The sequence below is a fragment of the Rhamphochromis sp. 'chilingali' genome (assembly GCF_963969265.1).
Source record: "Rhamphochromis sp. 'chilingali' genome assembly, chromosome: 6".
Taxonomy (NCBI): Eukaryota; Metazoa; Chordata; class Actinopteri; order Cichliformes; family Cichlidae; genus Rhamphochromis; species Rhamphochromis sp. 'chilingali'.
Window position 1 is genome coordinate 1,841,295 of NC_137933.1, and position 24,987 is coordinate 1,866,281.

At 41.1% G+C, this 24,987-nt stretch overlaps 1 protein-coding gene across 1 annotated transcript in view; it reads left to right on the forward strand.

Annotated features, from left to right (window-relative positions):
- Window positions 1–1,101: 1,101 nt before the first annotated feature.
- abhd17c (abhydrolase domain containing 17C, depalmitoylase) overlaps window positions 1,102–24,987 on the forward strand; it is a 31,000-nt gene continuing 7,114 nt past the window's right edge. The window contains exons 1-2 of the mRNA XM_080885611.1: window positions 1,102–1,962; window positions 17,964–18,143. Coding sequence (XP_080741737.1) covers window positions 1,478–1,962; window positions 17,964–18,143 — 665 coding nt within the window. The 5' untranslated portion in view covers window positions 1,102–1,477. The remainder of the gene's footprint in view (window positions 1,963–17,963; window positions 18,144–24,987) is intronic.

A 24,987-nucleotide genomic window follows, 5' to 3' on the forward strand; every position in this document is an offset into this window, starting at 1 on the left:
AGAAGAGCCACGTCCACAGGACAAGACTCAGCAGTCCATCTGCATCTTAAGGTCAAAGGTCACTCTTTCGAGGATGCCAATGTTCACATTTTGGACAGAGAGGACAGATGGTTTGAAAGAGGAGTGAAAGAAGCATCTATGTCCACTGTGAGCGACCATCTTTGAACAGAGGCGGGGCTTACGACACCAACTCTCTGCCATCTATAATCCAGTTTTGAGATCCTTCCCAGACGCCTTAACGCCCACTCGCATCCTGGGCCATCTGACCTCAGGAATTCGCATGATAAGGTGGGGCCAGGTTTCACAATGAACACACCCAAAACTCTGGCTGATTGGGACCCACGCCCAGTTTCCCACCTTGGCTCAGGCGATTAGAGGAGCATCAGGGGGTCCTTTTGTCCCTCTGTGGGGGGTCACTCCCACTAGGTTTATATCTGGGACTCTCCACCATTTGACCTTAGAACTGAAGAAGCTTCTCGGATGAGAGGTGAAACGTCTTCAAGCAACTTAAAGAAGTCCAGACGCTGTTCTTTGCAAGCTCCTTTGACTATATATATATATATATATATATATATATATATATATATATATATATATATATATATAAGAATCTTGTCTCATGTTTTCACAGATTCTCATTCTGTTTCTGGGCACCATCACCGCTCAGATCACAGGTCAGGTGATGTGTTTAAGTTTGTACCTAAACAAGGTTTTACAGTATTAATAAATGCCACACTATATGCATCTATTTTGAAGACATTTAATTCAGTTAACTTTATATAGCGCCAAATCACAAGAACAATCAAACAGGTATATATCCTATAATAGTAAAGCAAAATATAAAAGGTAACAACAGTGATTTTAGTGATGGACAGAAAAACACAACTTTATCGGTCACCTCCACAGATCCCGAACATTACAGTGTGGATCAGCCCAAGTTTAGAAAATAGATCTTTGGAATTGAACAGACTGTTTTTCCTTAAAGCGCAAAATATAAACAAATGAAGATTTTTGGATGTGTGTGTGTGGATTTTTTTTTCAATAAAGAAAATGTTTGTTTTTTTCCCTTAAAATATCTTACGGCTTTTTGTCTTTGTTACGGCAGGATATCCGGTTGTACCGGAAAACCGGCTTGTCACCATTCAAGAGAGATGGCTGCTTTCTTTATTACAATATATTAGCAACAAAGCTACAGCAAGTGATGTTTTCAAAGGGTAGAACTGTGCTTTTGAGACCAGTAGTGGCACAGTTTAGTGGTGTAAAGTAATATAAACGTAAATGTTGCGTCGCAATTTCTGCGAGTTTTGCTGTGAGCCACCTGTATGCCGGCTAGCGAGTAGCTGCAAAGCCGAGACGTCGCTCAGCTTGTCTTCCAGCCCTGCTGCGGTCTGTTAATGGTACACCGGATCTCGAAACAGATCCGAACCGCGTGTTTTGTTTTAGCCGAAGTTAGTAAATCAGGTAACCCCGGGCCTAAATGCCAGAACAAGGCCCCAGGATGAATGGGTTTTCTATCGGCGAGCTGTGCTGGCTGTTCTGCTGTCCACCCTGTCCGAGTCGCATCGCGGCCAAACTAGCTTTCCTTCCACCGGAGCCCACGTATTCCATGCACACCGACGCTAACGGGGTGACTAGCTTACATTTAACCGAACGGGCAGACTGGCAATACTCCCAGCGAGAGCTCGATGCAGTGGAAGTGTTCACCACTAGAAGCAGCCGGGGTAACCGGGTAGCATGCATGTTTGTGCGTTGCGCTCCGAACAGTCGCTACACGCTGCTGTTTTCCCACGGTAACGCTGTGGACCTGGGGCAGATGTGCAGTTTTTACATCGGCCTGGGCTCCAGGATAAACTGCAACGTGTTCTCCTACGACTATTCAGGCTACGGAGTCAGCACCGGCAAGCCTTCAGAGAAGAACCTGTATGCGGACATCGAGGCGGCCTGGCAGATGCTGAGGAACAAGTGAGTATAACACATGGGTGTTGTGGATCAGACAATGCCTACAAGTGTGTGCTGAGATAACGCCCACTACACAAATGCTTTGGGCTCAAATTGTGGTCATAAATATTTTGTACTTGTAAATCAGACTGCATAGCTGTGAACTGAGTTTTGTAACCTTGTAAACCAAAATGTCTGAAATTTTTATGTGCATGTTATCCACAGATCCACAGATGAGAATTTTTTGTGTGTGTTAAGAAAAAGATTTGTTTGTAAAAATATTTACACAAGTTACTTTTTTTTGCTGTGTGTAACTTTCAACTTGCAGTATAAATTTTGACCCGATTTTTCTTCCTTTCAGCTGACTGGTCAGTGTCATGTCAATCACAAATTTAGCTATCCAATCAGAGAACAAATGGGTTTGGCGGTGGGAGGGACTCTTTACTGAGGTTCAGGTCCTGGAAGGGCAAAGGTGCCAGCGTTTTCCTTCATCACCACAAAGGAAAACATTCTGTGCGTGTCTGAGTTCGGTGAACTTTTTGTCACAGGTGTACGTGCAGGGACCTCCACAGTCTTTTCAACGGCTCTGTGGACCTCGGGGAGGAAAGCACTTTTGTGGAAATGACACACTCTTCGCTAGTCGGGATAGTTACAAAGCTTTCTTAGTTATGATCGAGTGATTCATGTTTTTACTTAAAAACGTGAACATAATACAACACACACTGTCATAGAGGATATAAAATCAGAGATACGTTTTGAAACGACGAGGGGCAGGTGCATCTAGTACACGTAGAGCAGCCACAAGAAAACAACATAAAAGCTAGCGCAGCAGCCAGCACAACACACATTGTGGATTCTTTGCTCTTAGTTAGCTGTGAGCGCAGCGAATGCCACGTCTGATGTGAAAGGGCCTTTATCCTGTGCAGTGTGACTGACAGCAATGGTCCCGGGTCAGCCCTGACTTTATGTGAAAGTAATAATGGTAATTCTGACTGTCAGAGATTTACAGTTAACAAACGGTCAGGTGAATAAACAACACTGAGACACTTGATACTGATAACGTGCAGCACGGGTGAAACTCAGACAGAGAGTCACACCGTACTGCAGTATTTGTTTATTTTTATAGGTTACATCGTCAATATGCAAATATAATCACATTTCCTGTTACGCAGGTCCTGATGCTGTCTGTGTGTAAGCTGTGTGTGTGTGTGTGTCACAAAGTGTATGTGCTACAAGTCAATTTCTAAGAATAACATAATGCAAGTCAACTTCTGCGGATGTGTATTTCTGTACAGATCTCTTGCGGTAAATGTCACAGGGTCACAGGGTCAGCTTCCTGTTTCAACAGAAAACTGTGTCTGGTGAAATATGTGAACATAAGTATAACATAACATTTGAAGCATAATCAAATAAAACATTAAAAACTCCCTGACACTGACCATTGGTTTACCACAACTTTATCCTTTCAACAGCTACTGAAAGTTAAGGGACCTAGCTTATATGAGCCTTGTGGGATGTTTATATAGAGATCCTCCAGCTTCAAACTGTATTGCCCTTCCAGGACCTGAAGCTCAGTAAAGCCCCCTCTGACAGCCCAACCCATCTGTTCTCCAGTTAAATTTGTGAAAAGAAGAAAATTCAGGTCAAAATTCATACTTGCAATTTGAAGCTCACACACAGCCAGGGAACTTGAGCGCAGCTTTACACGTAGTTTTTTGCTTTGCATCTGTAACCGGACCTGAACAAAAACAAATTTGTAACTTGTCTAAATATTTTTCACACACACACAAATTGTCATCTATAGATGCACAAACATAAAATTTTCAGATATTTTGGTTTACATGGGTACAAAACTAACAACTACACAGTCTGATTTACAAGTACAAAATATTTATGACAACAATTTGAGCTCATAAAATGCGGCTAAAGTGAAACAGAGAAGTTGCTGGAAGATTACATGGCACAAAATTAATCTTTGCCAGTGGCTGTTAAAAACTGCATTTCCTATGCTGTGTAGGTGCTAATAAAGCTTCCTGCCCCCAGTACATGCTCAGGGCTAAAGAAAGGTTTGGCAGGTGGAACCATTGGAAATGTGACTCACCTGTTTTCTGCTCATCTGCCTCTGGTTTCCTGCTTATCATGGTTTCTATAAATACAGTACAGTATGTTACCTGCACAGGTTTTCTTTCATGGATAATTTTAATTAGGGCTGATTATTGTCACTGATTTCTAGAATCGATTCGATTTCGATTCACAAGGTCCCGAATCGATTTGATCCACGATTCGATTCGATTTAAATCGGGTAAATTTTGCCTGATCACGTATCAGTACATTTCCATATTTTTATTTCTACAAAAAGAAAACTGACACTTGTGAGACTTTATCAAAGGTGTGAGCATCACAGCAGAGGCCTTTGTGTCGAAGTCACTGAAGATAAAACACAGAAAAACGTGAAGGTGACTTTCCTGGCCTGGAATTTTATAGCAGATGACCTTAAAATATTCTGCAGTAGATCAAAAACGAAAGAAAACCATTAATCAACATATGAACATTACCTGATGCTGCTGACGTGAAGCAGAGCAAAGTTAGAGGTTTTATTTGAGACACAGCCTTTTGCAATTTTGCATAATTTTAAAAAGTTACAATTTGTTCAGTATTGAACAGCAGAAATGAGGCTTTCTTTTTGGAAGTAAGTAGAAGGGAAACAAACAGCGTCCGACAGCGCTGTAAACAGCAGTAGACTTGTGCGTAACAAGCAAGCGAATAATGCAGAAAACAGATTTTTAGACGGGAAACTGTTCTTGAAGAGAGAGAGCGAGAGCTGTGCATGAAGTGTGGTGGAAGCAAAACAGCAAAAGTCAGAGTGAGTTCATGACGATGTTTATGTGAAGCGAAGTTTGGATCTTCTTTTGCATCTGGTTCAGTCAATATTGTTTGGAGAGAGATAAAACCTGCAGCTTCAGAATCTAAGGCAAAAAGGACGTAAACACAAAGCGCCGACCCGCCGAAACATCAGAATCAGCGAGCTGTCGGCTTTCAGCCCCGAGCGTGTCCGTGCCGTCGGTGAGAAAACAAACATCTCACTGATTCTGATCCGTCGGCGGGTCGGCGCTTTGTGTTTACGTCTTTGAGCAGAATCCGTGTTCCTGCTCTCATTTACTGTTTTAGCTGTTTGGTGGTTGTTGAAATTTTGAGATTCTGGCGTTTCGGGAAAAATAAATTTATATTTAAAAATAGATTCAGGATTTTAAAGAATCGATATCAAGTTATCCAAGCCAGAATCGATTTTAATCGATAAATCGATAATCAAAACCCGCCCCTAATTTTAATGCCCAACATGATACATACAGAAGGGAAATCGCAAAGAGCCTCTGTGCCCTACTTTAGAAGCAGATGCATTTAAAAATCACTGACATTCAAAAGGATCCAAGCTGAATTTTATTGAAATCTTGTTCAGTGTGATGTGGACTTTGTTTACTGTGCCTTCATACATAACGTTTTGAATTATTCAGGATTCATGGACATGCGCGTTATCACAGAAATGTGGCCACCATGCTCATTTATTTGATGCTTCAAAAACAGTTTGTGTGTTTGGTAAAATTTCTTGAGTTCAATTTGAAATAAGCTGACACTTTGAAGCAACTTTGTTCATTCTTGCTCATTTTGTGTGTTAATAAATGTCAGGGGCGGTCATTTTTATGTAGAGCTCTTCATGCACCACCATCCCGACTTATTCGGTCCAGCTTTGCTTATCCAGCTCACTGCTGGTTAAGCAACTTGACGATCCACCACTCTCTGGAGGGTCAACATCCTTCTTATTTTAAGCGATGCTGGTCGCTATGCTGTGTTGGAAGACGTTCGCCCAGTGATGCTGCTGCTTTCTCTTGGTCTGCAGACTCATGCAGACCGAGCTGGTAGCTCAAACGTTTTCCTCATAACTGACCAGAGACTTTGCCTCCAAGATGACTTTATGTTTTAGAGCAGTGGTTCCCAAACTTATTTTGCTGGGCCCCCCCTTTGTTTTACAAGAAAAATGTTCGCCCCCCCTTCTCGCGCATGCACGCGCACAAACACATCCTCCAACCACACGCGCCCATATTTTGCTCCATTGCTGTTTATTTCACACCTCAAATATTTAGTAAACAATTAAGCAAATAAAAGTAAACAGCAATAAATTACAGGTAATAAAATAAACTACTAACTCGTTTACGCTGCGTCCGCACCTACACGGGTGTCAAAGGTATGCGCCTTAATTCACGTCACGCTGTGGCCACGTTACTGTTTACATGAGATGAACTGCAGAATGATAGAGACAAAATACTGTTAATCTGACTGTCTGCAGGTTTTACACGCAGTTACTGTCCCTCTGTTTACAAAGGCAGCGGCGTCACGGTGTCATTATTTTACATGTAGTTGTTTTTTCCTGTGTAATAATGTTCAACATTGTTATCAATACATTTTTCAAAAAATGCCTCTCTGTACAAAATGGGTTCAAAAACATAAACAGCTGTTGGATCCTGTTTGTCTGTGATTTAAACAGCCCAGCGCTGCTCCTGATGCAGGGAAAACCAACCCTGCAGGGAGACCTACCTCAGCACCTGTGCAGGTGAAGCCAAAGGGCAGATTTGCTTCACCAGATTTTCTAGTCTTTGGCTTAGAATGAAGTTGGTTTGGAAACATATTCAGCGCCGCTTCATCTCCTGCTTTGCGTTTCTGTGGGCGCCCCGTGCTAGCAGTGTCCAAGCGTTCTGTTTTTTCCCCCCTTTTCATTCCCCCCCCCCCCCCCCCCCCCCCCCCCCCAGGGGGCGGGCCCCCCACTTCGGGAAGGTCTTCTCACGTGGAATGTATTTGGTCCTAAATCATGGATTAATGTCCAACAGGTCAGTGTGGATGGTCTGCATGTTTATTGTTGAGATCATCTACAACATCCTACTACTGCATACTAAAATATAGTGTTAATGAAGAAGGCTGTCAAGGCTTCATGGCCTGAGCTGCAGCACACAGTTTCACACACTATGTGTAACACTTTATGGTGCTGCTGTAAATGGTGGAAGCAAGTAGTAGCACTTGAACCTTTTGTTTGGACTCGTTTTCATACTTTGAGTCTAAACCATCTCCAATGAACAGATTGTTTTTCTTTCTTTTTTTAAACTCTCCAGCTCCTCGTCGATAGCTTATATAGCTTATGCCTCATATGTCCGTCTTCATGCTGTCTCTGCCTGCAGGACTAGACTCATAATTGAGTTCTTTACTTTTTAACAGTAACTGATAAAAGATATTAGATAACTTAATGGTGGTAGGATGGTGTTGCTGATTAATGTTGGTCAAAGTTAAAGGCAGGGGCTTACCTATCAAGACAATTTTTACCTAATTTTCCCATTGATGCATTAAATTATTATTGCCATTGTGCTTTGACTCAAAAAGTAATGAGATCTACAAAGCCATAGTTTCATCTCAGACCTCTTGCAACAGAAATGTGTCCAGGTGTGCACGTGCAGGTTCATGGCTGGACTTCTTTCCATTTGGGTGTGTGTGTGTGTGTGTGTGTGTGTGTGTGTGTGTGTGTGCTGCATTTATAATACTTGTGTGTACATATGAGACTTTCTCGCCTTGTGAACGCCGTGTACCATGCTGGTTATGTTTGCAGGTACGTGTGAAATTATGCAGTGTAAAACAGACAGAAAGGTATTTGTCATTTTATGTAGTTAATTTAATGAGTTACTGCGTTGACATAAACAATTAATGTATAATCTGCAATTCAAAGCATGTGCTTCAGCACTTGAGCTTGGAGCTGGGTCGTGTTTTTCACATTCTTGAGGTATGTCGAGCTCATGTACAGCAAGAGGAAATATACATTTTACATTAACCTAAAGTAGTTATAACTTTCCAGTGTTATTATGAGAATTCAGTGGATTAAGTATTTAATTATGGGAAAACTGCCAATCATGATTTTCCAACACTTGAAATCAAACAGTGATTTGTCGTATTTCTGATGATGAAACAAGCGAATCATAAACCACTTACATTAATTAATTATCACAAAAATTAGGCAGCTAATCCATTTATCAACATCCAATTCCAGACTAATGTTTTTGCGTTTGTGTCTCTTCATATTTAATGCTTACACTTGTTTCATATACTTAATCAGCACATAAGTGAAAATTGCTGCATGTCAAGAAACAGCAGACTTCATCAAACATCAGTGCTTTCATGACCTGCAGTGCAACATGGACATCAAAGAAAACAGTTACTGCGTTTATTGTAAACTACTAAATAACATTAGGATTAAAACTACTACAAACTAAAAGAAACATTTTTATTAATCAGTGAAATGATTTGCTCTTCTCTTATTTTCGCTCAGCCTGAAGCTGGTTTTATAGTCGAGCGGAGAGAGTGTGTCCGCTGTCTGCTGCAGGGACTACCCGTCTGCCTCAGATGGAGACAGTATACAAGAGTAAGAGTGTATGTGTTGCAGCCACTCCTGCTCGTGCTGTTGGTGGCAACAGAGCATGACATTACAACATACAAAGAGCTGAAGTGAAATTGAGTGTGAAAAGTGTCATTGGGCACTTCACAGTTCTCCGGTTCATGGTAAACTGCGCTATCCCTCCTGACTCTATTCCACCTGTCAACCAATCAGCATTCAGCAGCTGCATATGCCGTGCGCGTCCCATTTGCAGTCAGGATCTCATCTCACATGGGTGGAAACCCTTCTCCTCTCTGTCCGACCGAAAAGTGTATGCAGATGGACACGTTTGCAGGGCTATAAATCCTACGTAAGAGTCCTTACTGGTGTGTAGTGTAACAAAGAACAACATAGAATTGGAATGAGCAGATTGGCCCAGTAGATTGGCCTGCTGTCATAATACAGTGGGGCAAAAAAGTATTTAGTCAGCCACCGATTGTGCAAGTCCCCCCACCTAAAATGATGACAGAGGTCAGTAATTTGCACCAGAGGTACACTTCAACTGTGAGAGACAGAATGTGAAAAAAAAAAATCCATGAATCCACATGGTAGGATTTGTAAAGAATTTATTCGTAAATCAGGGTGGAAAATAAGTATTTGGTCACCTCAAACAAGGAAAATCTCTGCTACCTGAAGACTCATGTGAGAGAAAATCCGCTCACACAGATATTAGAGCCAAATACTGTCAATAAGGCCTCTGCAATGTTCTGAAGACAGTTAACCTTGTCAGGTAGTGACGTCCAGCAGGTGACAATGCAGCTCCATGAACACGCACAGCTGTGGATTCCAGCTGCTTCGATGTTGCATTAACTGGCATTAACTCAGCCAGTTAATGCGAGACAAATGCAGCTGCTCATTAAAGATTTCTGGTTTGTTCAGAAAAGAAAACATTGGTCCAAACACCTGAAAGTCCCAAAGACGCCTTGTGTCTCGAGTCTACGGATGTATCTGTGTATCTCCGTGGTGCTGATGCTGTGCTGACAGCTGCTGAAGCTTTTGAAGTGTCAGAATGTGGAAAGCTAACAACGTTCCTCTCACCGGTAGGCGAAGTTATTTTTAGCCAATTACAAGTTGAATCTGGTAGTTGGGGTTGTTAGCTAAGATACCGTCATTAAGAAGAGGCACAACTAATGTGTCTATGTGAGCTGATTTGCGATGTGCACTGGTGGTGCGCCATTTATTTTTTTTAATGCACCTTCTCAGATTAATTCACTGTGTGTCGTGCTCAGAGCTGGACTGGGACAGAAAATCGAGCATTTAGACTAGAGACCGGCCCCCCAGGTATTAAAGCCATAAAGCCTTTGAATGGAAACAGATGCTGCTGTGACAGTGATGCACAGTCTTGTTGGTATATGTATGATTTCTATACATTTTACATCAGATAAAAACTTTGGTTGTAAGATTCAGATTCAGTGAGACATTTTAAATGAGAATAAGAAAGTATGTCTTTGTGCCCCCTTTCCCTGTTAATGCCCTACCTGGCCCCCTGGCAACACTTTGCTAGACCCGCCCCTGCACAGTTACCAGCTGTCAGCTGCTTAGAAAAGGATCCTGGTGTTATTTGTGTCTCAGAAACAGTTCATAACTTCAACTCATTCATGTGACCTAAAAGGTAAACCTGTTTCTCCATCACCTGTTCAGCTCTGATGATTCAGTAAGGACGTCTCCTGGTTTCATCTTCATGTTTCCCTCTCACCACATATCCAAACCAACATCATGACCAGCAGCTTTACAGCTGTGGCTCCAGCAAACATCAGCTGATACTAGAAATTAATATTAAATATATTCTAACAACAGCTGATCAAGCTTAAACGTGCTGCTGTTGTTTAGCGCGACATCCGCTGGTTTCCTCTTTCTGGCGCAAAGTGGGCGATAAATAAACAAGAGAGACGATCAGCTGATCATTGATCAGTTTCATGATTGAAGTAGAAACATGAGAGAGGGAGGGGGGAGAATGAGAGAAGAAGAGGCAGCTGTGCAGCGTAATGACAGAATAACTCCAGCTTTGTGTCTTTTTCCATTCTAGCTGAAGTTCGGGACAAACTGTGTTCTTTTTCAGCTCAACACCAAACGCGTAATAATTTCTCTGAATACGGGACGGTTGGCAACTCTAATAACTAACCTTATGAATAAAATAAATTTTACTATTAGTAAATTCATAGCAACAGCTGTATAGAAACTCCGTCCTGCTAGCTAGTAGCAGTACGAGTTATTGTAACTGACTGTAAAAAGTCAGCACAACGAAAATAAACTCCACCTAAACTTGGTTTATATCTGACCCAGATGGACTGCAGGTCATAACTTCTTACCTGAAGTTCAGTTCACCTGACACTCGGACCAGCGGCCGCCTCGGGTCTCTCCTCCTCCTGCCTCCGATCTCCCTCATCCACCTGCTGGCCTCCACCACTTGTTAATTTTACTGAATCTGAGGAAGCTCCGCGATGCCACCACCAAACATCTAGTTATTTTTACACACCGGCCAGCATCTGGCCAGGCCAACGCCTTTCATTGTTTATACCGTTACAAAAAAACAAATAAAAAAATCATTGGGCCACCGAGCAAATGCCCGGTATGCCCGATGGCCAGTCCAGCTATGGCCGTGCCATCAGTTAAGCCTTCGCACGTGTGCCCAGGGTTGCCGACCCCTGATTTAGAGTAAGGATCAGAAAATATTTTATTCAAATATCAGATCAGCTTAACAATGGAAAGTTAAATGTCTGTCTCCTTCATGTTGAATTACATCATAGGCTTGAGGGGGATCATTACGTAAATAAACAAATCAATAATGAACACGTCTGAGGTTAATATGCCATTTGACACATAGTATTAATGCCACTTAATGAAAACGGAGAGCATCTAATCACATCTAGCATTTAAATGAAACATTTTATCATTCCCCAACGCTTCCAGGAGTAGCCTGCATGAGCATAAAACTGCATTAATCATCAGACTGCCTTAGGGAACCTAAGCACCTGAGGAGCAGCTGTATGTTTATTCAATATCTTTTTAATCAGATGTTGAGGAAAATCATTAGGTGCATGGGCCTTAACACTGGAATTTAATTAAAGTGGTCTTTTACTTGGCCTCTAGGGACTTGGGTTGTTTTGTGCAGCAGTAAGATTTTGAAGATAACCATTTGCTTTAAAAAAAGATCAGTTGCCTTGGCACGCTAATAATTGCTAAATGGTGTTATTGTTCTTTTTCTTTGATGTTACATGTCCGCTCACTGGACTTTAAAAATTCAGTTCCTTGTGTTGAATAAACAGCAGCATGTCCCTGCAACTCTCGCGTTTCACTTATGTTGACTTGAAATAATTAAAGAAATAACAGAGTAGCTCTTAAAACTCAACGTAAATTACACACGAACAACATTAAGCTACTCACGCAGAGAAGAACGGCTGCTGCTGCATCATCATCCTCATCATTTCTGCTACACTGGCAGGGCTAGGGGCCAGGACTCTCCTCTTCGGGTTTTTGGGGGATGTTGCTAACTCCGGGTCGATAACAGGCACCACACCCGCAGTAGATGTGCTCGGTGTGAGGTCTCGCAGCAAGCTATCAAATACGGCGCATTTCTCGGCTTTTAAAAAAAACGCTATGCGTCGCCAGGTGTTTCATCGGATTCGAGGTGTTACCTCCTTTGACAGTATCACAGTATCAGCTTAAAGCACTTGTTGCTGCTGAGTTTGCATCTTTTGCTGTGAAGTACAGCCAGACTTTTCACCGCTTCGCCTTGGGCATTTTTAATCTGTAGCTCTGCTCTAAAAGAACGTACATACCTGGGCCCACCTACTACGCTTGCAAAGGTAAAATGGGGGGGCGACCGTGGCTCAGGGGGTTGGGAAGCGTATCTGTAACCGGAAGGTCGCCGGGCTCTCTGTCCTGGTCGTTGTGTCCTTGGGCAAGACACTTCACCCACCACCTACTGGTGTTGGCCAGAGGAGCCGATGGCGCGATATGGCAGCCTGGCCTCTGTCAGTCTGCCCCAGGGCAGCTGTGGCTACACCTGTAGCTGCCTCCACCAGTGTGTGAATGTGAGAGTGAATGAATAGTGGCATTGTAAAGCGCTTTGGGTGCCTTGAAAAGCGCTATATAAATCCATTATTATTATTATTATTGTTATTATTATTATTATTAAAATGATTGGCTCCTAAAGTGTGTGACATCTCAGGGGGAAAAAAAGCACCGAAATAAAGCACTGAAATGTGCGCTGCTTTTCGGTCTGGTTACTACCGTTTATGTCAGAACCTACCGATACCCATCCCTACCCATAACTGATAATTTATTTGAGATTATTAATTTGTGGTGTTACCGACTTGCATGTCTCACCCATTCAGAGCCTTTCTATGTGTAGACATTTTACATGTGCTTCCTGGTGCTCCAGTTTTTCGCCTCATCAGAAAACATGCTGGAGTGAAGTTGACCATGAGCAGAGATGGTGCTGAAAGTTAAAAAGGGGCAGAATAACAACAACCCACATTCATCAAGAACCATGTTATATCATGATTAATAATTTTAAAAAAAAGTCTATACATATAAAACAAACACACACGCACACACATACAGTGACATTTTATACCTTCTCCAGAATACTGTATATCATAGGTGTCAAACCAAATTACTATCAGAGCTGGCCTACTGGTATCATACAGCTAATATATATATTGTTTAGTATTAAGCTTTGCTTGTTACATATTCAATTTTTCAGCAAAACGTGTTTGAGTCCATAAGAAAAGATTCATTCTTATATCTGGAGGAAGATTTTTTTTTTCCCAATAAATATTAACGTCAGCCCGCGACTTTGTTCCAGTTTTGAATTTTGGCCCTCTGTGTATTTGAGTTTGACACCCCTGCTGTATATACTATGGCCGCAAGTTTGCATCATGGTGCTGATCCAGAATCCCTTATTATATATTCCCAGTGCTTGAAATATAAATCCAATATATTCTATTTCTTAATTATTTAGTCCTCCAGAAAGGCAGGCCCTGTAACTTACTTTAAAACTAAATATGTTTCTTAAAACAGTGGTCAGAGCTACAGACCCATGACAGCCTTACCCAGTTAGCGAGCAGCTAATGACCAGCACCACTTGTGCATTTAATCAAAGGAAAGGTAATGCTTTGTTGTGCTGTTGCACACACAGGACGCTCTTTTGTTTCGTCAGTTGTCACAAAACTGTTTCTAATTGTACATAATAGGCTAATACTCCTGTGTGCTATAGAATACAGTGTATGCATTACACCCTACTGGTTTTTGTTTAGGGGTGGGTTTTTATAATCGATTCATCGATTAAAATCGATTCTGGCTTGGATAACGTAAAATCGATTCATTAAAATCCTAAATTGATTTTTTAATATAAATTTATTTTGTCCGAAATGCCAGAATCTCTGGTGACATCTCACAAAATTTCAAGAACCACCAAACAGTAAATGAGAGCAGGTACAGGGATTCTGCACATAGACTTAAACACACAGCGGATCAGAATCAGTTAGATGTCGCCTTTCTCACAGTCGGGGCTGAAAGCCGACAGCTCGCTGATTCTGATCTGTCGGCGGGTCGGCGCTTTGTGTTCACGCCCTTTATGAGCCGATTCTAAAGCTGTTAGTTTGATCTCTCTCCAAACAATATTGACCGAACCAGCAGCAAAAGAAGATCCAAACGCTTCACATAAACATCGTCATGAATTCTTTTACTGTTTTGCTTCCATTGCGATGCGCAGCTCTCTCTCTCTCCCTCCCCCTCTCTCCCCCCCCCCCCCCCCCCCTCTCTCTCTCTCTCTCGAACAGTTTCGCTTTCTTCATTATTCGCTTGCTTGTTACGCACAAGTCTACCGCTGTTTACAGGCTGTCGGCCGCTGTTTTTTTCCCTTTTACATTCTTCCGAAAAGAAAACCTCATTTCTGCTGTTCAATACTGAACAAATTAAAACTTTTTAAAATTATTCAAAATGTAAAACGCTTAACTGTGTCTCTAATAAAACCGCTGTAACGTCAGAGGTGATGTTCATATGTTGATTAATGGTTTTCTTTCGTTTTTGATGTACTGCAGAATATTTTTATAAAATCCCAGGCCAGGAAAATCACCTTCATGTTTTTCTGTGTTTTATCTTCAGCTACTTTGACACAAAGGCATCTGCTGTGACGCTTACACCTGTGATAAAGTCTTGCGTGTGTCAGCTTCCTTTTGATTGATACAAAAATATGTAAATGTACTGATCTGAATTATAATATTTCTGACTGTCAAAATTTCCCAGATTTAAATAGAATCGAATCGAATCGAATTAAATCGAATCGTGGATCGAATCGATTCGGGACCTTGTGAATCGGAATTGAATCGATTCTAGAAATCAGTGACGATACCCAGCCCTATTTTTGTTGCATCAGTCTGCATCTCTCCTTTTCCCTTACAGCCCTGCACCGCTCAGACTGCAAAGATGCGCGTGCTCTTTGCGAGCTCGTTCCCGGCTCGTAACCAGCCCGCTCTGCCGTCAAGGGGGAGCACTGGTTAATGGTAGTCACTGATAATGCGCCCCTCTGTTTCTCCAATTTCTTTGTTAATATCTTCAATATGATGCAGTTTCTTGTATTTTTCAGCTTAACTCTGTCAGTTTTTTCCATTTGTTTCTTAAACTAACTGCAGAATTGAACTAGGTCTTTTTTAAATTCAGAATTCGTAATGCCACAGCTTCCACTGTGTCACTTTCTTTACAATTGCCATGTTGGTCCTTCACCGTCATGGAAGTGGAGGATGTAAAAGGCATTGTCCCTATAGTGATAAATGTTGCCTTAAAACATGTATTTTGTTGACAAAATGTGCAAGTTTCCTATGACGTACACACTCATGACTCAATCTTGGTCATTGTTGAACTGGACTCCACGGCAGCTGTCGAAGTTCCTGCACATAATTGCATCGATCACAGTGTTGAAGATACCACATCACCTTTGCTGAAGCTGGTTCTGCATTATATCTGCCAGATATTATGGCTCTTAAGCGTTCTTTTCCACATTGTTCACGGCATACCATAAATCACCATGTTGTTGAGAGATCTTATTCTTAAACCACTGTTTTTCACAGTGTTGACTGACTCCCGATATTTATCCCTGAAAAACAGGTCATTTCAGTAAATTGCTCTGTTTTCAAGATGTTCCACTGGGTGTCTTAAAACATATCTGTAATTTTTGGCCATTTTAAAAAAAAACAAACACATTTATGCCTTTTGTCTGCTGAGGGCTCATGAAAGTCATTTGATGATGTCCATCTGCTTGGTCTTCTTCTTTTTGTTCTTCATCGTTTAGTAGCCATGATATACAGTTGCATTCATTCTCAACGATGAGTCTCTTTTCCTTACAATGTTCTGTCTGGTGCTCCAAAGTCCAGGGAGTTGTGAGTCAGATGGCACCCAGCGGGGACTTTGCCCATCCATGTGTCAGGTCATAATCAGCTGTCAGGATGACCGCGCAGTTCAGTAGCTGCTTATCAGAGGAAGTACTTGTCTAGGCCAAAAGATTAGTCACACCCAAGCTGTTATCTGAAGAGCTGTTGCAATGACATCTCTTCATAGGGGACGTCCAACACAGCACCTCTACCCCCAATCCTTTGTAAAGCTGGATTTGGAAACAGAATGGTTTAAAAAAAAAAAAAAAAAAAACGACAACAACAACAAAAAAAACCTTTGTGTGTTTGCTGTGGTATAGTTTGTTTCCCAGCACTGTCAGGGAATGGGAGGGTTTGTTTTAAGCTTCCTTTCCAGATTGTGAGTGAAGGCAAGAGGACATGCCATCCAGAAACTCCTCTGCTTGACAGACTAACTGTTTTCTGTCAGGACTGCAGTACTTTAGAAGAGAAGCTGGGAAACGCTATGCCAGTTTCCAGGTCACATGTCTAATGGTTGATCCACTGTCATACTGTTACTGAAAGAATTTCTCAGTAATTAAATGTAGGGCTGCAACAATTCATCAATTAATTCAAATAATTCGATAATAAAAAAAATGCTCCACACAAATTCTTTGCTTCGATGCTTCCTTTAATACATGCTTGAGTGTTTCACCCACGACAAAAAACAGACCTGCAATACAAACGTATTTAGGAGCAACGTTCAGTTTATTATGAATCTCATAATAGTGTCATTATTTTAATACACCAGTAGGGTGATAACATAAAGATCACATTCATTGTCATCTAGATTTATACTAGATGATAAAAGCAGTGCAGCTCCAACAACACAAGAAATGAGTTTATGCTTGAGAAAAAGAATTGTTGGTACTAACAAAGCAGGAGATGAATATACAAAGTTACAATAGTGTTATGAAATGGAGTGGGAATCAAGAAATTCAAACAGAACAGGCCTGGCAGAGGCAGGAAGCAAAAGATTCCAAAGACACTGGGAACAAACTAGCAAGAATTGTCTTCCAAAACAGAAGTGAAGGACTTGGCCAAGTTGGGAATTCTAGTCTCAAAGAGGACAACCACTAGAACACTGAACACAAATGGAAAGCGAGGTCGTAGACCAAGAAAAACACCACTTTTGCAGGCGAGACACCATCAAGACGGAGGACAACGTGGACAAACATTATGAATACTGGAACTGCATCCTTTTATTTGATGAAACTAGAGCTCTTTGGACATTGAGACGCTTTTTTGGAGAAAGAAGGGAGTGGCGTGCATCCCAAAGAAACATTCTTCAAGTATATCTGGAACCAGGAATCCAATCAAAGTGGAAGGAATCGTGAATCTCTTTCAAAATCTGTGGGGTGAACTGAAGGTCCAGCTTGAGAGACTCACTCTTTCACAAAAACACTTTTTTCTATGTTTAAGGGCTTTCTATCCAATATTCACTCTAATATCATTAAACAAGGATATTTGGCATGGACACCCAGGGAGCACCCAGGGATCGAAAGGCCAACCTTATGATTAGTAGATGACTATTGGCACCTGGGTCTATCAGGTCTAATAATTTTGACTGTGGTAAAGTCTTTGTTTTTCTGTATTGTAAAATAAACTATTCAATTTAGAAAGCTGCTGAATGTTAAATGTACAAACATAGTCTAAACTCCAATGACAATAATATAAGAATCTAAATATTTTGCTGATTAGGATGAAAATATATATATTATATATTATATTGTGTTATATACTGTTCAAAAAAAGGGAACACAAAAAGAAGACATCGCCTGACTCAAAGTGATTCTCCGCCAAACAGTCCTCGTTCATTAAGTGCTCTACAAACTAACATTACAGCTGACAGCTGGATTTTCCTGTCTCACTTTAGCCAGCAACAAGAGAACCAGAGTAAAATATGGACAGAAAAACCTTCATCTTATTTATTTAATTTATTTTTAGCAAAAACCCATATTTGCAGCCAGGGTCAGCACGAATGTGACCCCTTCAGACTGCCTTTTAGTTTTAAACTTCTAATTTAAGCACTTGCTGCTTAAATGGCGTCACAGATGGTTTAAATGAGCCTGTAGTAGTTTATGTAGTGTTTCATGTGTGAAGCCTTGTGTATGCTGAGTAACATCACAGTATAAATGAATGTGGCTTTTCTGTGTGTCTTTGTGAAGGTATGGTGTAACTCCTGAGAATATCATCTTGTATGGTCAGAGCATCGGCACGGTGCCCACCATCGATCTGGCTGCTCGCTATGAATGTGCTGCCGTCATCCTGCACTCACCACTAATGTCGGGCTTGCGGGTGGCCTTCCCTGACACACGCAAGACTTACTGCTTCGATGCCTTCCCCAGGTATGTGTTAAAGACGCAATCAACACGCATGCATGTCACAACGTGGGCAACCAGCAGTGTTACAGTTTTATTGTAACACTGATGCGTTAAACCTCTCTGATGTAAAGGTAAAAATGTAACTTTCTGTCAGGCAACTGCTTCACGGCTAGTAGGAGGGAAAAGAGTAAAATTAATAGAGAAGAAGAAAAAAACTCTGAGTCCTTTCTGTTTCTGGAACCGAAAAGTCTCTTTGTCATATTTGTGTGAGCACTTTTTGATGTATGTGTGTATTAAAAAAACAAACCAAACGTTGAAACTTAAACATGATTTAAATGAACTTTTAGGCTCCACCTGAGTTTTTATTGCACCCATAATATAAGGAAATGGCTAATGCATTTATTTATTACCAGAAGTAAATTTCTATAAAACAGTTGCTCATATATTTGAAGGATCAAACGTCAGCATGAAGACAAAACATACAACACAACAATAAAAGGAAGCACAGATATTTGCTCTGGAGTCTTGCAGCACCAGATGTGGCTGCGAGGTCACATGTGGCTGCCTCTGAAGCAGAGGTTGGAACTTAAACAAAATTCAAGCTGGCATCTAAAAACTGGGTGTTGGTCTATGAGAAATGACATTTGTAAAAAGCAGCAGCAACAAGTGAAATATGTTTTTGGGGTTTATTTTGCCTGTCCTCTCTGGACTGTAGCAATCAGGATTGTCTGTCACAGCCCAACAGATCGTTACAGCTTTTATCATACTGGCCCACTTGATTGTCATAGTTTGTTCGATCTTTATTATTTATTTATTTATTTTTACTTTTAAGTAGTGCTGTCAATAGATTAAAAAAGACTAACTCACAATTTTCTGTAGTTAATTGCGATTAATCGCAATTGCTTGATCAATAGCCTGGCTGCAATTACACTTTTTCAACTTTATATTTAAGCTTGTAACTGACATTTATGCAACATAATGAAGCAGAATAAACACAAAAAATGTTAAATGCTTAAATTCAAAGAGAATATGAATAGTTTCAGTCTTTTAACACAGCTTCTCTCCTGTGAAATACAACTTTAAAAAAAACCCTATATACTAATAGGTAAGTTTACACTCATATATAATATATATTAGTGCTGTCAAACAATGAAAATATTTAATCAGATTCATCACAGGGTTACTGTGGATTCATCTTGATTAATCACAATTAAATATCATTCATTTTTATTCTATATTTATCGTATTTCATTTTGCATGAGCAAACAGAAAAAAGGGAAAATATAGGCACTTAACATGTTTATTGAACATCTTAAACCTTCATGTAAACAAAAAACTGTGAACATTTATCCTCTCTCTGTGTCACTCTTGGAGAGGCACTTCAAGTCCTTGAGACGAGGAACCAAAGCTTGTAAAGCGCCTGTTCCCAACGACATTAACAGGTCTGCAGTTTGTTGCAATCCACTTGGCATCAATCAATATGTCCGAGGTCGACTTACCGAGCCCCCGATGCTCCGTGAGCAAGCTGGGTGACACGTTAGCCAAAGTGCTAGCAGCATCCCTGACTAACATAAGCTTCGCTTCAATGTGATATTTTAAGCTGGAAGTGCTTCTGTAAAAATAAAATTCCTTCTGCCGAGACAAACTGCCCGAAATGCGTTGACAGAAACATTTCAGGGATTTTGAGTCATTCTGCACTCCAGATGTGTTGGCGTTATATTTTTTGTATCGCGTTAATCGTAATGACGGCGTAATCTGCGTTAATTTTGACAGCACTACTTTTAAGTTATTAGATTCTAAACTGACAGGACTAGGGATAGAAAGGTGAAAGACGAGGGAAAGAGAAGTTGGGAAGAGGCTCAACAACAAGAGGAACAGAAAGACAGAGGAGAAGAGAGACGGAGAGAAAAGACACTAAAAATGCGTTTGATCACCTGCTGGGAAAAAAACTAAAACAAGCACAAGGAAAATATCACAGTAGGGAAACCACAGCTACAACCAACATAAACACAAATAGCAGTAAATAATAAATATTGAATGTTACTGAGCAGCATGCAAGACCGACAACCCACGATATGTTTAGAAGCAGCAGCCAACCAAGACGTGTTTGTGAACACCAGTCTGTACTCAGGTGTGTGAAGAATCAAAACAGTGCACGCTGCAAAGCATTTCAAACGCATGTTACCACAAAGGCAACTGACATTATTTGAAGCAGTGCCATCCTTGCACAGCTGACTGTTTACCTGCACAGTGCAAGACTGTACACTCCCGCCTTATGTCAAAAGAGACAGTAATATCAGAAGAACAACAGGCTGCTTTACTGTAAAAACCATGCCAGCAACCACAGTCAAAAATGTCTGAATTACGTGGCTGATTAAAGTAATTGGCCCTCAATACTCTTTAGCCAGGAACTATAAGACAGCGCAAAGATTATAGACCAGGGATGTCAGGTTTAGGGCCCTGAATCATCCAGGCAAAGATGCTAATCTGGCCAAAGGTTAAGGAGGTCATAAATTTGGGACTTTTAACTGTTTTTTCACAAGTTTTACAGCTTTTCCTGCAGGTAAAGACCTCTCTCATGGCAATTCATACTACACTGTAGTAATTAAGTAATGAATAAACAGTTAAATGAGCAAGTACACAATAAAAATAAAAAATATAGCGTATAGCACTTTACAACTCCACAACTTTGATGGGTTTTTTTGCACTAATGTATTTTCACTTAAACAAGCAGCTGTTTTTTATCTGCATTAAAGTTATATAAAAATGTAACAGTGCAAATGCAAATTCCTCGCTGACAGTTTAACCAAAAGGCATTTCCAGTGGAAACTGGCCGACATATCCTCAGCATAACCATGTATAATGTCCACAAAACTTAAAAAGAGGTTACACACACACAATACGGTAATATCATGTTGAGGTGCAGTACGTATCACTCCGCCAGGCTCCGCCTACGATAGCCGTAATGCTCCATTGCAGGTTCACAATGTACAATGCGGGTCGTACTGAAACATCTGACAGATTTTTGAGCGCCGTGTACATAAAATCGTTTCGAGGTCAGTAAACACAACCAGAGTTCATACATAAGGCACACGGGATTATAAGGGGCTCTGTCGACTTTCAGAAAATTCAAAGGATGATTTTAAGTGCGCCGTATTTTCCAAACAACACTGTAATAACAACGGCCGCTAGCATGCTCTACCAAAAATAGTGCTTTGTTGTGTATCTGACGGACGAAAGCTAAACCAGTTCCACACCAGTGAAGCTGCAGCATTTTTACAAACCAGTTCTGGTTCATCCGTTTCATTCAACGATCCGCTTTCGCCCTTCTCGTTCTCCGTCGCTGCCGCCGCCATTCTTTTTCCGCCATGTGAAAACAAAGCCACTGCGCATGCGCGTTTTACCCATATTCTATCGCCATATTTCATTTTCTTATCGTTGCCCAACATTATACCGGTATTACCGTGAACGGTATGATATGGCCCAGCACTAAGCAACGATTTAAATTTGATACATTTATTTCTTCCAATTTAAGGCCATGAATCGTGTTGACAATGTAGAAAAATGACAGACTGTTGCAGCTGCACTTCTTTTTGTATTTTTGGACATTATAATATCTCCTGGATTAAAAGTGCAGTTAAACTTCCGTACACTGACAGGAAGAGGAGTTTCCCTGATCTGGCCCACTTAGGATTAAAGTTGGCTGTAGGTGGCCCACCATGTAAAATGAGTTCGAACCACAACTTTGTCATACTTTACAATAACATTAGATGTGTGGTACGAGCATAACTGCCCATTGATTAAAACATGTACTATAGAAATAAGTGCCTGTGTTTTTTGAGCATTGACAGGGGATTTCTTTAAATCATCCTGTAATTCTTCAGCTAAGACACCTGAGTTAGAAAACACAGAGAACTGCAGTCGTTTTTACACGCGTGGGCAGCAGCAAACACACCCTGCGAACTGCTGCCTGCGTACTTTTATTTTTATACGTGTATGTGTGTAAAAATAACAACGTCACTCAGAATCAACAGGTTCTTCCCCTTTTCTAAAACTATATGTTCTTGGAAAGAGCTGCGGTGTCTCTTCTCTACATCTAACTGTTCTCTAAAAACAGGAAGTGGTTTAGTAGCTGAATAAGTTCATCACAAAGTTATTAGGTGAAAAGTTATTAGTGCTGTCAGCGTTAATCTGAAATGACGTTAACGAGCTACCGCGGATCTCCCAGTGCGTGGGGCTGGACGGCGTCAACACGTGAACGAGCTAACTGCGCTAACACACTAGTTCCCACCCATGTAATTGAGCATTGCGTGGCACATCCGACATACTGTTTTACTTTAGTCCATGACGCGCTTACCTTCAGGGTCATACGTCACATGAAAACCAAAATAGTTCCAAACGCCAGATCTGAATGAGGGTGGGGGAGGTTCAATTTGCCATGTTGCAACGAGCTTAGCGCCTGTCTCGCTAGCTTGCCCTGCGCTCAGTGAATCTGCGTTCGACTACTCTGCCTAGGCTGCACTGTCGAGCGCAGATCCACTGAGCGCTCAACACAGACAGCATCGTCAGAAGGAAATTAAAAATGTATTGTTCGATAAACATGCGTACCGAACCGAAAGCACTGTATCGAACGGTTCAATATCGATACGAGTATTGTTGCACCCCTACGACACAGGTATGGTTAGCATAATATAAACACATTAGCACAGTGAATTTGGAGGATGAACACTAACTTTTTTCCACTCGATAAAAGTTAACGTGAGGGTTCCTGATGGTTAGAGACAAATGCAATCGCATGGCAGGATGCTGTACACAGACCAAACTTCAGCCAGGAGAACAACTGAGATAATCCATCCACAATACAAGGTTAGTCATTCATATACTGCTGCTGGGGCTGGGCTGTAGTTACATCCTAAGGTTTTAAAAACTGATTTTTAAAATGAACAGTTGTAATAAAAACCGAGATGGGCTGACAGTGATCACTGACTGTTTTTAGGGGCTTGTTTAGATCAAACAGAACAAGATAAAAAACATTAAAACATGTTAAAAACACAGTAGTTTTTAACCCGGAAGCAGGGTTCATACGTCATCACTTAAAGACCGGATATCCCACCTGCTGTGAATGTTTTAATACAGTACAGTTGTTATTATAATCACTCATCCTGTTTATGTTAGGATAAATAACATTCAGGCCTATACTACTGTACTTTAATGTCAGTCAGGTGGTACTCAATGTGAAAAGTCTGAGAACTGCTGCCCTATGGCATTACCATCGGCACAAAAGTAAGAACTGCTGCTTTACAGTCTTCCTTCTCAGAGCCAACAATGTTTTTAGGCACACATCAGTCGTCATTTGTTATCATTGTTAAAATGTCTCAAAATGTTAATATAAAAGCCCTAAAAAACCATTTTGAAACGGTTTGCAGCCGAGTGTGAAGCAGTGGGAATGAGAATCAGCACCTCCGAATCTGAGGCCATGGTCCTCAGCCAGAAAAAGGTGGAGTGCCCACTGTGGCTCAGGGACCAGTTCCTGTCCCGAGTGGAGGAGTTTAAGTATCTCAGGGTCTTGTTCGCAAGTGACGGGAGAAGGGAGCGGGAGATCGACAGACGGATCGGTGCTGTACTGGCCTGTTGTGGTGAAGAGAGCTGAGTGTAAAAGCCAGGTTCTCAATTTACCAGTTGATCTACGTCCCTCACCTATGGTCACGAGCTGTGGGCAGTGACTGAAAGAACGAGATCGCGGATCCTGGGCGCCTCCTGGGTGAGGTGTTCCGGGCATGTGGGCTGGGAGGAGGCCCTGGGGCAGACCCAGGACACGCTGGAGAGATTATATCTCTCTGCTGGCCTGGGAACGCCTTGGTGTTCCCCCATACAAGCTGGAGGAGATGGCTAGGGAGAGGGAGGTTCTCTGCCCCACGACCCAGCCCTGGATAAGCGGAAGAAGATGGATGGATGTTAATCTAAAATTTAAAGAGTGAAATTTAGCAATAGTATTTTTTTTTCTTTGAGCGAGATAGGGAGAGATAAATGCATCACTGCAAAACACAGCAAAGAAGTGAGTTATTTTGAGATCAAATTCTCTTCTCTTCTATGTTTTTGTGTTTTAACTGAGAAAATGTTTCACCACAGTTGTTCACTTCTGACCAAAATGTGAAACAGCTAGGGATAGGCGTTATTATTGGTTCCTTTCAAAAATATCGAACAGCCTCACAAGATTCACAATTTAGAAACACAGGGGATGTTTATCTGACCAAATTATAAAAAGCCAGACAATATGTAAATGTTACAGTCTGGTGTGTCTGTAGGTTTATCGTGTGCAGTGCTGAGCAACATTAAGTTTAACTTTCAAGGAAGTGTTACATAACTGGATATGTTTGAGTCTGTTCTACGTGTGTAATCTCAGGCATTTCTCAGATCCTTAAAGAGTAGAGAGTGTGGTGATGACTCTGTAATATTTAAATGTCATCAAGTTGCCAAAAGTATTTTATAACAGCAGTTTGTCTCCCCATTTTGTTTTGCTTATCAAACGTCATGTGATGCTAGCAACAGGCTAAACAGACGCATGCTTTTCCAGTTGCCTCTTTAAAAATGTTTCTGCAAATATAAATTCTACATTTTGAAAACCTAAACACAAGTGTTGCAAACAACAAAGTTAAATGCAGCTATTTACCTAAAAATGCACCCAAGAATTTTTTTATATAACCATTTAAAACTATTTACAGAACAATCAGCTGTTCTACATCAAATAAGATGCCACACAAAATGATTTGTGCCACTCCAAAAAATAATTTCTGTCTACTATGAAATAGTGGACCTCATCACAAGCGTGGTACCTGCAGGCCTGACAGCAGGAGGTGTATCACTCCTG